Source organism: Empidonax traillii, unplaced genomic scaffold (assembly GCF_003031625.1).
Source record: "Empidonax traillii isolate 1590-97213 ecotype Southwest subspecies unplaced genomic scaffold, ASM303162v1 scaffold1311:size157242, whole genome shotgun sequence".
Taxonomy (NCBI): Eukaryota; Metazoa; Chordata; class Aves; order Passeriformes; family Tyrannidae; genus Empidonax; species Empidonax traillii.
Genome location: NW_020956504.1, coordinates 104,645 through 120,069, shown reverse-complemented (window position 1 = coordinate 120,069; position 15,425 = coordinate 104,645). Strand labels below are relative to the sequence as shown.

The 15,425-nt window shown below is 35.7% G+C and overlaps 1 protein-coding gene across 1 annotated transcript in view; it reads left to right on the top strand.

Moving 5' to 3' along the window:
• TPO (thyroid peroxidase) overlaps positions 1-14,152 on the top strand; it is a 36,936-nt gene extending 22,784 nt beyond the window's left edge. Inside the window, exons 8-13 of the mRNA XM_027906523.1 lie at positions 3,745-4,003; positions 4,520-4,690; positions 6,173-6,410; positions 9,498-9,706; positions 10,204-10,374; positions 13,992-14,152. Coding sequence (XP_027762324.1) covers positions 3,745-4,003; positions 4,520-4,690; positions 6,173-6,410; positions 9,498-9,706; positions 10,204-10,374; positions 13,992-14,152 — 1,209 coding nt within the window. The remainder of the gene's footprint in view (positions 1-3,744; positions 4,004-4,519; positions 4,691-6,172; positions 6,411-9,497; positions 9,707-10,203; positions 10,375-13,991) is intronic.
• The last annotated feature ends 1,273 nt before the right edge of the window (positions 14,153-15,425 follow it).

Below are 15,425 nucleotides of genomic sequence, written 5' to 3'. Positions count from 1 at the left end.
CGGGCTTCTCCGATGTCTATTTTGTCTATTGAAGAAACCTTTTCAGATACATTTTTTTTTTAAAGGAAACTATTTAAAAGTAGTGTCTCTATATTTAAATAGAGTTCAAAATGCTTACTTTCTCATAGGTATTATATAAATAATAACTTCCCTGTGTAAAAATGCCTGTGAAGTTCTCAGTGAAGTATTAATGCAAAAATTTCAAGGGCTACTGTTGACAGAAGATAACAGAGGAAATAAATGTAGGAAAATACAGAAGAAAAGTACGTAAAAATATTTATATTAGACATGTTTTCTGATTCTTACAAATATATATATAAAAATCTCTCTTCTAGTCTTTTTTTTTCATTTTCCTTTTCAAACCATTGTGGCAAGGAAAGTGCTGACCTTTATGAAAAGTAATATGAATTCCTATAGCTTTTGCACCTAATTTGTAGTAACTTTTAACACAAACAAAAAGTTCTTAAAAATAATCAGAAATCATGTAACATATTTCCAAATATCTAATGTGTGGCTGACTTCCGCTGGAGGTGGCTCAGCCTGGAGGCAAACGCAGCCAGGATACTCACTGAGTTTATAAGGACACTTGAGAATCCCTTTTGTAATTCTGCCGTCTGAATGAGAAGAGTGTTGCCTTTAACACTAACAGCCTGTTTGACTTACAATATTGACTTGCAGTATTATCGTTTACAGGTCAGGATTCAGTTACTTTTTCTCTAAACAGTGCACATGGGATTCATGGTGTGATGTAAAATCTATACAAAGCCTTTTCTGACACTCTTTGTAGTGGTTTTGAATCTAGACCTTCCTTGGTGATCAGGTTGTAACCAAGGAACTAAGGTCATGTTCCCAGTATTCCATACGATTTTACGTAAGCAAGAGTATAATTAAGCAGAGAGAGGAAGCTCTCGTTCTCTTTCTTCCGGCGGACCCAAGGTGGAGGTAACTCTACTGTCACTCTGTCCGGGTGAGGGAGTGAGGCCTGGTGTGTCTGGTTGGCCTTGAGAGGCGGACAGTGCTGTGGTAGCTGTGTGGTGTGGCTCGCTTCCTCTCGAGGGGAGTATTTGACTTTTTGTCCCTTTTTGTCCCTTTGGCATCCCTTTTTGTCCCTTTTTCCCTTTTCCCTTTCCCTTCCCTTTTCCCTTTTGGGGAGTTCCCCTTGGTTGGTAGTATGTATATAGTTTTCTTTATATATATATAAATTTGAAATTTATTTGGTTTGGGTTCTTTTGTGTTTTTTTTTTTCGGTCGGCTGGGAGAAAGTAAAAGGGGAGGGGGAAGGTTTTTGTCCCCGGGGTCCAGGCACTTGGCTGGGAGCCAAGTCCAACCTGGGACACTCTTGTAAGACACTCAGATGCTTTTTCTGTCTGGATACTTATCCAATGATATTGCTGAATTGCCAAGAAATTAGCATTTTATTTTCTCTGATATGACTAAATGAATAACATTTAAAAGCTTTTAATCTCTGTTACTATCTGATCATGTAGATTACAAAAGTCATGTGAGCACTCTGTCATAATTTTTCACTAAATTTTGTTGTTGAAACAATACCATTGTGAGACAATAGAAATATTCACATTATTGACTAAAATTGTTTCCTTCATGAGGCTTCTGTAGAGCTTGAAGTTGATGCTATGAGGTGACAATGTGTCCTAGGAGGACAATGTGTCCTTGGATTACCTTGGATTGCCACTAATCTCAAAAATGTCACAAGGAGTTAAGATCATCCATTACTTTGCAGGTTCAGACTCATTATATCCACACACATTGCTTATGCCGCTACAAATACCTGGAAGAGAACTTATTATTCATAAATACACTCAAAATAAGTCATAAAAGATGGAGAACTTCATTATACTAGTTTGCAATTTCTTTTCCATTTAGTTGCTTTCTGTCTCTGATTTTATGGATATATTTTGAGACAAGCACGTTTCTTTGATTGCACAGGAGATTCTCATTTGTTGAAGGAACTCTCTACTGTGAGAAAGTACTATCCTTATTTACACCATATATGGAAGGAAATAAACCTTTTATATTATTCTCTGAGAGCAAGGATTGCATGCAAAAGAATTGTAACAAAAATAATTTATGTTTATCAGATGCTTATACTTTCTTTCAAACTTATAAATGTGTTAGTTATGAGAACTTGTAATGGGCCTCTCCTTGACATCACGCAGACAAATTTAGGCAAGGTGCATTCAGAGACTACACAAATACTCGATGCTATTTTAGGTGTAGTTCTTTGACAGACTCCAGTAGTAGTATCACATTCTGCTGTATTAGTAACAATTTACCCTGCAAATCTCTTTGATGGAGCCACATTTAGCCACTGGAAATTTCCTCTCCTAGCTCAGAATAGGCATAAGATCCCTTTTTACCCTTAACCTTTTAATTATCATATCCTGAAATGGCAACCCCTCTTTCCCTATGAAGAAAACTAGAAATGAAAATGTTGCCTCTGGAGCAAATGAAAAATATGAGTTACCCTTTCCTTCCAGGAGTCTGCCCTTTATGAGCAGCTTAAATCTAGGATTTACAATGAACCAAAAAATTAGTCATACCATGATGTTTGTATCCATGACTAACCTAGTCTTTGATTGTAAAAACTATGCATCTAAAATTAGAACTGTTGTCTTGCAAAACCTTTGCAAATGTAGCAAACTATTAACTTCTCAAATGACAGTGTCTGTATTAATTTCCTACAATAATTTTATTTTTCTCATATGCTGCATTAAAGGGGCTGTAAAAGGGATAATAACATATTGTCTTTTAAATATTTTGTCCACTGCACAACCTAACCTGAAAACATAAACCTCTGCCTTCTGAGAAAAGTGAGTGTAAATTCTGGAAGGGTCTTGTCTCTTCACTGTGCCTAAAATAAAGATACAAGTTTTTTATAATGCTATTTTATGCCAGCTAGTTTTTCAATATGCTCTAGATCAAGTTCAAAATACATTTGTCTGTATATTTATTGCATATTATATTGAATATATAAGGTATTTTATTGAGTTCATTATGCTTCATATTTATCCCATTTTGCTTTATTGAGTTCAGCATAATCTTTAACCTATAATGCACTTTCATTTTATTTGGTACATTAAAACATTTTCCCTTCTTTCCTTTTGTCATGATTACTCATAAACTTTTCCATGCCACTGTAATACTAATACATTATAAAAGCATTTGACGGAAGGTGTTTATCATTCTTTTCATTTTTGAAGTGAGTTCCTTAGAAGTCTATAAATTATCTTGAGTTTAGTATAAAATTTCTACAAGGGGATTCTAGGCAACAGTATCTTAAAGCCTGGTCATTCCAAATAATAAGTAAAGAGGATTTGTGTCACAAATATATGGTTGAAAATGGAATCCGTTCCTAGTAGCAAACATTCTTGAAAGATTTGATAGTCCTTCATGCTTTCATTGCCACTTTTAAGGGTATTATAATTTACACCATCACAATCAAGGCTTTTAATCTCAGCACACCTCCTGTGAGCTGGATTACCCCCATGGATTGTAAATGAGCAACACTGGTAATCTCTGTTCTGAGCTGTGCCATGGATTTTCTCTGGTCATTTGTCTCCTTACTGCAAAAATAAGACTGATATTGTCTACCAGATAATACTGCTCTTAGTCATGCCAAATGCTTGGGCATAGTTGAGTGAAGAAAAAGGTATTTAGCACTTGAAATTCATTACTATTCATCCATAGAAATGTTGAAAGATGTTTCTTTTTCTTTTCTTTCAGATTATTACTTTAAGAGATTATATTCCCAAAATCATTGGTCCAGATGCTTTTAATCTGTATATCGGCCTTTATACAGGTTATGATCCCACAGTGAATCCTACAGTTTCTAATGTATTTTCAACAGCTGCTTTTCGTTTTGGTCATGCAACAATCCAACCAATAGTAAAGCGACTGAATGCACAGTATTTAGATGATCCCGAACTCCCAAATCTTCATTTGCATGAAGTTTTCTTTAGTCCTTGGAGGCTCATTAAAGAAGGTATGGTTTTTAAACTGTTTCTGGGTTTTGGGTTTCTTTCTCCCCAGAATATTGTAGCTTTTTTTCAAAGTGACATACCTTGAATTAAGAATAGGCACATTTATTTAATTTGATCATTTATTGAAGTTGTTGAATGAATTCCAGAGTACTAACTCAAACTCAGATGGTCTATTCTGAATTAAACAGTTGACTGAATCAGAAAAACATTACTCTCTAGATTAAACCAGTCTAGTAGATTGACAATAGAAGGATGGTTGATGATTAAGATGCTTCATATCTTTTTTTGTGGATAAATTTATTAACAGGTTGGAAATTCTTTTCTGAAGAAAAAGATGGAGGTTTTTCATAGCACTGTTACTTCTATTTTAAACTATAGGAGATTTTTACATATGTTTGAATCTAAAAGCCTGGGTGGACAATGTCTTAAAAACATAGAAACATACATGCATTCACATTTTTAAAAAAGTTAGAGTGGTTTTTATATGTTCTGTAACACTATTATTTTTGTGTTTAAAGGAGGTTTGGATCCTTTACTAAGAGGTCTTCTAGCACATTCAGCAAAACTGCAGGTGCAAGATCAACTGCTGAATGAGGAGTTAACAGAAAAACTCTTTGTATTGTCGAATAATGGTTCACTTGATTTAGCATCCTTAAATTTACAGCGTGGCCGTGATCATGGACTCCCAGGTCTGCTGCCTTTCCTTCAATTTTCTTCCAACTGATAACTGCAGTATAACTGTTTATATTTGAAATGTAATCATAGGATTTTAAATAATAGCTCTGCTAATGAGAAAAGTAATTTAAGTATTTTTAAAATGTAATTTGCTAATATTTTTAACTTTGATGGAAATAAAATATTCCACAGATTTTGAAATTAAAACAGTCTGGTAAATCTGAAATCTAGAACAGTACTTGTGAATGGATTGTGGTGTGCCCAGTGTAGGTACCTGAAGTTTGTTCTTGCTAGATCCAGCTCCAGAGCAGTGGGGTTTCTGCCTATAGCAACTACTTCCCATCAGCAGGCTCAGCCTGTGGGATAGGTCAGCTTAGGCACAACCTCACTGACTCTACCAACCATAGGAGGTGTTCACAGATATCTCCAGAAGTGGTGTAGATGGCTTAGTTAGGTACACACTTCATTTTAAGAAATATTACACATTTGTGCCTGGTCTTTTCCACTAAATTTTTTATTTCAGTTAGACTAAGGTAAGATTGAACTAACAGTGAAGGAGCAATAGCCCTCCAGGTCATGGATATACCTGCTTAGAGGAAGACTGTTGGAGCTTAGTTTAATTTGATTGCATCAGCTGTTAAAAAAATAGAGTAGGTTCATTGTTCAGTGTCAAAACTCTTACAAGTATGCTACAGCTTCTGAGAGCAGAAGAGCTGGCTACCAATATGAAGCTCAAAGGCAGCCCTGAATGCAGTGACCCTGAAATGGTGGAATTCAATATCCTTAGGATTGTGAGATTGCCTTCCCTGGACTTCAGGAAAGCAGATTTTGCCTCTTAAGGGATCAGCTTGGTAGAGTGCCATGGGATAAAGCCTTGGAGGGAAGAGGGGCCCAAGAAAGCTGGTTAATATGCAAGATCAAAGCTCAGGAGCAACGCATCCCAAGAAAGAGGAAGCCAGTCAAAAATGCCAGGAGACCTGCATATATGAACAAGGAGCTCCTGGAACTAGATGAGCTTTAAGGTTCCTTCCAACCCAAACCACTCTATGATTTTTTGAATGTAAAAGAAATCTGTTTTCCAGAAAGCTGAATGTGAGCCCACAAACACTCTCTTTAGTAAAATATTTAGTTACTAACTTAATTCAGGTTGCTTCTTAACCACTCGTCATCTGACTCCTGTATTGCTAGTCTAGAAATCTCAAGATACAGTGTATCCTGCTATTATCTATTATCATGTTTTCATTGCCTTAATATGAGAGAATTATTTTAAACTTTAGTTTTCCTTCATTAAAACAATGTAACAATTGCATATCCTGTAGTTTCAAATCCTGCCATAATTTCCCTGATCAATTTAACTAATAATAATTGACCTCCTTTTATACATAACTGTCTAAGACTATGATTAAGGTTGTCAAAATCCAGTGCTTATAGATTTATTAAATTCATATATCATGCTTAGCAATCACTAATCTTCCTTTTAACATCATATTTTACAGGTTATAATGAATGGCGAGAATTCTGTGGTTTGCCAAAACTGGAAACTCACACTGACCTGAATAGAGTAATAATGAATCACAATGTCACTGAAAAAATCATGGAACTGTACCATAATCCTAGCAATATTGATGTTTGGCTTGGCGGTCTGGTGGAAGACTTTATTCCAGGTGCTAGAACTGGTCCCCTGTTTGCATGTATAATTGGAAAGCAGATGAAAGCACTAAGGGATGGTGACCGGTGAGTTTATTCATGTGGTAAAATCATGTGTAAAAAAAGCAGTAGCAATGGAGATTTTACAGCAGCTTAAATATGCTTTAAACAAATCATTCTCTGCCTCTTCCAATTTTTGCCTTAGCTCCTTTGGATTATTCTTCCTAGGTCCACTCATAGGTCCAATTCCAGATGACATGGAGTTTGTATCTATGGTACTGAGATATCCAGCTTTGAACTCCTGCTGAAAATGCAAGGTGCCACCAGATGTTAATTGTGGCAGGGACCACTAACTTCTGTGAGGACAGATGTAGTACTATGCAGGCTTTATTCCCCCCTGCACTGTGCTCAGGAACTTGAAGAACCTCAACATTTTTCTTTGACAACTGCAGCAAAGTCAGAAACGATGCCAAAAACCCTGTAATTCAGGTTTTGTAGACAGGATAAGAAAAACACCATGTACCTGGACCTATGTGGATTGGGACTACAGAATGCTCACAGAATTGCCTCATTTGGCACTGCATAGGATGTCACTTCAACAAACCCTGCACAACTGCCATCATCATCTTGTTCCGGGACAACCCTTCACACCCGGAAGGCAGGAGAAATCAGTGTCAGGTCACAGTAGGGTACAAGAAGAAGTTTATATCTTACTTCTGCTCCTGAAGCAATTATAAAACCACCATTTTTTAATTTCCATCTTGTACCTGTGGCAGTAATTTTGAATCTCATGAGATGACTCATTTAAACAGCTCACACCATGCTAGCAGTGCTGTTTTAAGTATAGCTGGTCCTTACGCTCACCTTTAAACTCCTTATAAGTCACTGTTATGGAAAGAAACCATTATAGAAATAACCATCCAAGGTAGAATTTAAATCTGATTAATTAGTTCACAGGAAAAAGCAATGTTAATCATAAAGGTGATATCTTATTAGCATAAACTGTATAGACAACAAATATTCCACTCAGCTGAGTTAAAAACATGGTTGAAAGTCCTCTGAATTGTACAAGCATACTTTACCCTATCTGGAGAAGGGGTATCAATGGAGGTCCTTCCAGTCTTGTTTCCATTATTCAGTGCCTTACAATGCTACTTATTATTCAGTGCCTTATAATATTACTGTCATTAATCAAACATAAGCATAATTTAATATGTTAACTCCCAATTGAGAAAAATAGAATTCTAGTAATGAAAGAATCCCACAAGTTTCTGCCACAAATTTTGTGGCAGCTAACTTAAATTTGAAATAGTGTTCTGTCATTAATACCAAAGGAACCATCTAAGAGAAGTTAGAAGTATGTAACAACATGTTATAGTTGTCACACAGTAAGCATAAGAATGGAAAAGTCTAAAACTCATTGCAATGCCTGGTGAGATGGAGTACTGGGTGTTATTTGTATCTCCACCAGTGACACTAAATACCTTAAATGACAAGTCAGTAAGTAGGGATTTAAAAATATCTCTTCTAACATACTTTTTAAGATCAGAAATCAGAACAAAGTGGAATTTTTATCTGTTTGAACTCCATTCTGATGGCCCTAAAATCTTTTGTCAGTAATCTGAAAAAATATAAAAGGATTTCTTTTTCCTGTGTACTAAACCCAAGCACTGTCTTAAACTCAACCACATCACCTGAAAAAAGTTCTTTCCAATCCATCAGCCTTCTTTTTTCACCTCTTCTGTCTCTGAATCTTTTTGTGATCTCAGGATTTGAAATATTTGGGCAGAAATTATGAAGTTTGGTCATTCTTTGCGTAGGGGTTTGGTCACCTGAGATGGATTGAATGGAGCAGCCTTTGTTAAATACCTATCTACCGAGTAGATAAAAAATCATTTTCTGCTCAAATTTTCCCAGCAGTGTACACAAAAATTAAATTTTGTGATGAAAGTAAATAGGCTATAATGTTCATGAAAGGGGAAATAACAGGTGTAAGAGAGATGAGTGGAGATAAGTGTTTGATAGCTTTGATTATATGAAGGGGCCTGGGAATAGTCACTGAAGTTTCAGTATGCTCTGAGAAGTTTGGGAACAGTGTGAAGGTCAGGTGTAAGAGGAAGGATTCTTTTTTTCTTCCCTCTCTCCAGCTCCTTCACCTCTCCTGCATTTCTTGTCACAGTGCTGCTGAGTTGAGGGACATTAGCTCCACTGCTGGTTCTGTAGGTTGCCTCCTCCTTCAATGTAGGCAATATTATCACAAATGCTGCCTAGAATTTGGGAAATTCCTAATTGACCAGAGTACCAGACAGAACTATCTTGGAAGTTTAGAAATGCTTAACAATGTCTAATACAGATGTTCTATCAGACTCTCCAGAAGTATTAATGCAATGTCTTTATGTACAAAATGTTTATCTTCCTTTTTTCCCCCTAGTGTTTTCTTTTCTTTAAACATATACATTCGTGTGTAAGCATACATATATATTTTATATAATGTATATCTTTTAATAGATACATCTTTTAAGCACCAACTGGTTATCCTGTTTGACACCACACTCCTGATCTGATAAAAAAGCAACTCCTACCTCTTCCAGTCTTAGCAAAAGCATAATTACTGTATTATGTTTTTCTACTATAATGAATCTGCATATCTACAGGTTTCTTAGAAAATTAAGTACTCCATATTAACCAGAGGAGCATTCAGCGATACCTGTTTTCATAGCAACCATTCAGTACTACAAGCAGAATTCAAAAGCTATGGTATGGGAATATCTCTTATGACTAGTCCCTCAATTCTCCTTTAATTTATGTTCAGAACAATTTATAAGTGAACAGCAAGTACTGGTGTGTGTTGGAGTAAGCATCCTGTTCAATCAAATTTTTTTCAAGTTTTTCTCTCAAGATTGACATTTTTTGTGACCCTTTTTCATCAATGAAAAGCAATTCTGCAAATATAACTAATTTGTAGTTTTAACCAACTACCTTTAACACACTAGCTGAGTTGGCCAGTACATCAGACTTACACTAGCCTTTTCAGTACTGATTCTGTATGGTCATGGTGTTTACTTTTACTAGTATCTACCTACTTTTTGGCTTTTACATAAGGTATTGTGAAGGTAAGAATAACCAACTCTTTCAATTTGATCTTTTCAAAAAATTTTCTATTAATCTTTCCAGATTTTGGTGGGAAAATGATAATGTTTTCACAGAAGCTCAAAAGCATGAACTCAAAAAACACTCATTGTCTCGCGTGATTTGTGACAACACAGGAATTACTGAAGTGCCAGAAGATGCCTTTCAACTTGGAAAGTTTCCACAGGATTTTAAGCATTGTAATAATATACCTGGAATGAATTTAGAAGCTTGGCAAGAATTTTATCAGGAAGGTAATCTAGTAGTTACCTTTTTTTCTGATGGTAGGGGAGATGCAGCACTCCACATGGGGTGTCACCAGAGCAGAGTAGAGGGGGAGAATTACCTCTCTCAGCCTGTTGGTTACACCTCCTTTGATGCAATCCAGGATACAGCTTTCTGGGCTTCAAGGGCACATTGCCAATCTTTCTCTCCTTCTTTCTCAAATTCCTCTGTAAAAAACCGGTAGTTTGCCAACTGCACTCTGACAACTTGAATGGCTGGTGAGATAATCAGACATTTTGACAGTTAGGGAAGAAGTTCTTAGAAAATATCAGTTAAGAGCTCTGCAGAATATAACTCAAATCTGTGGTATTCTTTTCCAAAAATGAAAAATTAAAGTCTTGATCACCTTAAAATACATGAGAAATTTCACTGAATTAGTTATAGCGGTAATGGAGAATAATGTTCATTTGCAAGGGTAAGGTGGTAATTTTTAAAAAGCCTGGAACACAGTTTTTTTTATTTGTAGAGGAAACATGTGGAACACCAAAAAGTGTGGAAAACGGTGATTTTGTACACTGCTCAGAATCTGGAAAATCTACAGTGACGTACACATGTCACTATGGATTTCAGTTACAAGGAGAAGAGGAATTAACCTGTACAAGTAAAGGATGGAACTTTGAGGCTCCTATTTGTACAGGTATCTTTTTTTATTATATTATATTTTTATTGTATCATGTATTATCATTATTTCTGAAATTTCTAATATGTAAAGTCCAGCAGAGCTCATCAGAAGTGAACTCTCTCCTATGCTTTTTTGTAGTCAACCTTCTAGGGTTATAAGTAAAATAACACGATTATGTGAAACTCTCCTCACTCCAGAATTGCTATCTCAATCTCTACCCATCCTAATTCAGCAATCAAATCGATGGTAGGAAAATAACACTAAAAATCACCTAATTAAGTAAAAATAGAATTATTAACACCCAATAGGGAAAAAAAAAAAGCAGAATTATACATTGCTTCCTCCTACATTCAGCATAACAGCAGACAGACAGTTGTCATTTTCCTAGCATTGTTTGAATGGACACTCTAGATAGAAATTGAGCTCTACACCACTAGGTCATGTGTCATGCTAATAATTTAAGTAAAAGCGGAAAAAAAAATACCTTGAATAAGTGAAATTAAGTGAATTAACAATCACTGTGAAGTGAATAAGTGAAATTAAGTGAATTAATAATCACTTTAGGTCTAACCTTCCTCTCCCAAATAGCTGTGAAAAGATTTGCCACAATTTAATTACTTCTGCAGGTGCAAAAGTAGAGCAGGTGAAAAATAAGCAAAAAGATATTTTATTTCAACACTTCATGGACATTTTCATGGGAATACTTTTCTGTTAATTTAATCATTCTTTTACCTTCTGTTTCCTTTTTGTCTTATTTTTACTGTCCAATAGCGCAGGTTAGAAAGAAGGAAAATGTGGCAAATATTTCAAGACTTTCACTCTTCACACTATGAAGGATGAATTCTCTCTATTCACATTTCAAATGTGTGTGCTTATAATGGTGTTAGGAGCCCCCAGTGGTCTAGTGGTTAAGGATGCAGCGCTGTCACCGCCGAGGCCTTGGTTCGATTCCCGGTCAGGGTCACTCCCCGGGCAGATGGAGCTCGTTAGCCCTGTAAGGCAATCCATCTACATCCTGAGGACCTCGCTGCCACCGTCCAAGCTCGCTTGGCCCCGGCAGATGAACCTCAGGATTAAAGGGTGGGCTCAGTTCCACGCACACTGTGTCTCACCTAAAAAAAATTCAGTGCACAGGCTGGAAGGTGTAAAGACCTTCCCCGGATCTTCATTCACAAAGACTGGCCATTATTATTATTAGAATGGTGTGTGTGCGTGTATATACTCTCAAATATACGTATACATATATATGTATACACACATGCTCAAACTGCTCTGCTTTATAGGAACATGAGAGAAAACTAAACTTGAAAAGACCATATTTAGGAATATATTCTAGATAGTGGTAAATTCATTTGAATGCAAGTGCTGCAGCTGATCCTCAGTAAAGTCTGCTTATCGGTATTTCTGTGATAGCAGAATAGAAAACTATTCATTCTAATTGTATACCTGGTATGGAAAAAGTCAAATGAATTTTGCAGCTCTTTCCTTTATTCAAACCCTATTTATCCACTGAATTCCACCCACGTAAATACCATATAAAGAAATAAAGCTGTTAAATGAATTATAATAAAACCTTTTCAATAGATTAATGTTCTGGCAGAGAAGTGAATAAATAAGTTAAATGAGTGAATCATTCCTTGTCCTAGTTTCTTTTAATATGTTCAGTAATGTAAACAAAAGACTGTATATCTGCTGCAGGAGAACAAGCTGCTGCATATAATAAATAAGTGATGCTGGTATTAAAGGAAAACCATCAAAACCCACTTATGCAGATGCTACTTCAGTTTTACAGTAGAAAGCACTTTGTTCCACGCATGTCTGTGCAATGTGTTTGCATTCTTTTAAATGTTCAGCAAATTAGGAGTAAATCAAGCAACATAATGATGAGGATAGAGCTTAGCATTTCTGCAGATGGTTTCAAAATTATATGCTACTCTGGAAAAGGCAGAGTGGCTTGTTGACAAAAAGATAGGATTCTGAGAGCTGTTAATTCCTGCTTGTTAACTTGGACTTTGATAGAAATCATTTCTATTGATTCAGGAAGTGGTTTGGTGCTAAAATATGCTACCTTGCTTTATATTAAGTGCTATCATACTCCTGATACATAACTGTGTTTACTTTAGTAAGGTGCTGTTCTTTGAGTAGTAGAGTAGGCTGGTAAGGTCTGACATAAACTATTTAGTGATGAAGAAAAGAGTTAGCTAGTTATCAGACTACGGATCTGCAGGAGATGAAAGCACACGTTTGAATTACAGTACAGACAAAGGCTGTACAGGTTCTGTTTCCTACACAATGATGAAGCCAATGGTCATTAAGCTAAAACGTAACTTTGAAGGAAATAACTCTTACTCAGATAACTTCATCCTGAACAACAGATTCTTTTCTTTCCTCAGATTGGTGTTATTAAAGTTATTGTTTCTTAAGGGTTCTCAAGTTTAAGATTATTCCTTGTATGATTAGTGTTTTGACTGCCTAAGTTGATAGCTAGCATTCGATACATCTACTGTTTTGTATTAAAATTTGAATCAATCTTGATCCTATTTACAATTATAGAATTCCCTTAGCGACAATGTTAAAGTCAGTAAATTGTTCCTACAAGGTCAGTTTCTAATACTGATCGAAAACAACTACTTAACTTGAAGTAGCAGATCAAACATTGTGTAGAAAAGGAAAGAAATAAACCAAAAAGAGGAGACACTGAAGACTCAGCTAGCAGCCTACATATGGGCTTGTAGTGCTTCCCAGGACCATTGGTCAGAGACATTAAACAAACTGTCAAATAAACAGGACCAATAGAAAACTAACTGAAATAATACTGGACATCTATTTTTATTCAATTGAATTCAGTGATGCAAGTAAATATTATACAAAAAAAAAAAAAAAGAAAGGTGCAGAAATAAGAAAAAGAACCCCTTCTATCCCTCCCTAAGTACTTTTCTCCTGCACTGCATACTGTCTTCCATTTCATCATAACCAAAGGATGAGAGAAAAAGGTCTTGAATGGCATCAAGAACAATATGTTTATGCACGTTTTCCCATGCTAATTGTTCATCTGCTCATCATTTTGCCAGGACATTGTAATTTTACAGAATTTATATAGCATCCAGAAAAAAACATATTTGCATTGATATCAGAAATCACTGTTATAAATTTTGTCACCAAAGGTAACCTGAAATCTTGACTCCTTAAAGTCATTCCTAGAAGTGTATAGAACTTTTTCAGCATTATGAATTTCTCTATCTCTATAGAGCACAGGATGAAAATAGTTTATAGAGGAACCCAAAGTCTTAGAGCACATGCAAGAACAGCTCTCAGGTTTAGGGTCTGCATTTTTGAAAATTCAGCCAATTGCCTTTTTTAGGTTTTGGCGAATTACCAAAGCAACTTTTTTTTTTGTTTCATCATTTCCACCTTAAAATCAAACAAACAAAAGAACAAAACAAAACAAACAAAACAAAAATACCCTTTTTGTGCTTTAAACAATATCAATAAGGATCTTTGGTAGTATCCACGTCTCATTGAAAGCATACAATACCGTTGATTTACAAATCCGTGTGAAAGGTGTTGGTGAGAGATTAGTAATCCTTCTGTAATTTGTAATTGTTATTGATCAGTGTGTATTTATTTTGCAGACATCAATGAATGTGAAAATAAAATTAATCCACCATGCCCTTCTTCTTCTACATGCATTAACACTGAAGGCAGCTACAAATGTCTCCATACTGATCCTTACAAGCCGGCAGAAGATGGAAGAGCATGCATTGGTAGTGCTTGTGAACATACTGTCCATTAGAACTTTCTATGTTCTGTTTTATAATGCTGTAAAAAAGTCATAAAACTGAGATTTATTGAAGAGTTGTTAATATATTTGAAACACCTCTACACAAGTACGGGCATAAAGATACAGTCAGATTCTGTAAATGAAGATATTGGATAAATAATACAAACACAGAAATAAGCTTTTCATTTCCATTTCTGTATAAAATCCACTAAGTATTTCCTTAGAGTGATGTCTTAACCCTTTCAAAGCTAGCAGAAATTATGCATTTTCTCGGTTTTTTTCAGCTTTTCAGCATGTTTATTTAAACCACTCAGCGTTTCACGTGAATCAGACAATAGAAAAAAACTCACTTTTTTTTGCTGTGTTTCTTATCTTCATTGTTCATAATTTCTTCTTTTTTCCATTCAGCACTGGTTACATTTATTTACTCTTTTAAATCCAGAGACCAAAACCTGCTTCCAGATAATTTAAGAGGTTAGTACACTGGTGTTGAGTACAATAAGGATTTTATGAGGTCACTACACTGGCATGAGTATGAGGCAACTCCAAATATAAGGTAAATTTTATATTTCAAGGGAGCAAACAGGAAGTGCTTACAGTCAGTGCTACTGTGTCAACTGATCATTACCCCAGAACAAGTCAAATATGTTTTTCAGAACTTCATTTGCTTTCTGACCGGTCAAAAAAAAAAAAAAATGAGTGCAGATACAACCACCCAGGCCATTGCTGTATGTTTACCATGTAAGGTTAGCACCTTCCTTTAGACCTCAGTAACTGGAGTAGTTTGTCATGTCCATGGACTTATCCTTCTACGCTATGCTAAGGCTTGAATTGTTGAATCTCTAGAGTCAGTCATAACAGTTTCTGCAATGTAACATACATGGCTTCCTCTTGCAGTTTAAAACTATGGAAGAAAACATCCATTGACAAATGACTGGCAAAAATTGGCAGATGATTACCTGGGTCTCGCTTGCATTCTTTTATAGAAACAATGAGACTTGCTTTATAGTATCTCTGCCATAACTACATTTTAAACTCATTGATCGACTTTCAATCGTACCATTAATTCAGCTGGCAATTCTTTAAGTCACTGCACAGTATCAGACATTGCATATTGATTAAAACTTCTATTGTCAAACAAACACAAATATTGAAAAACTTTAAAAATATATCCTCCCCTTCTTAGATACAAGCATGAAGTTGTAACTGTTCTTTACCTTCTCACTGGGAGGCTCTACCTAAGTACCATGAGTAAGAGACAATATTTGCAGATGAAACCTTCTAA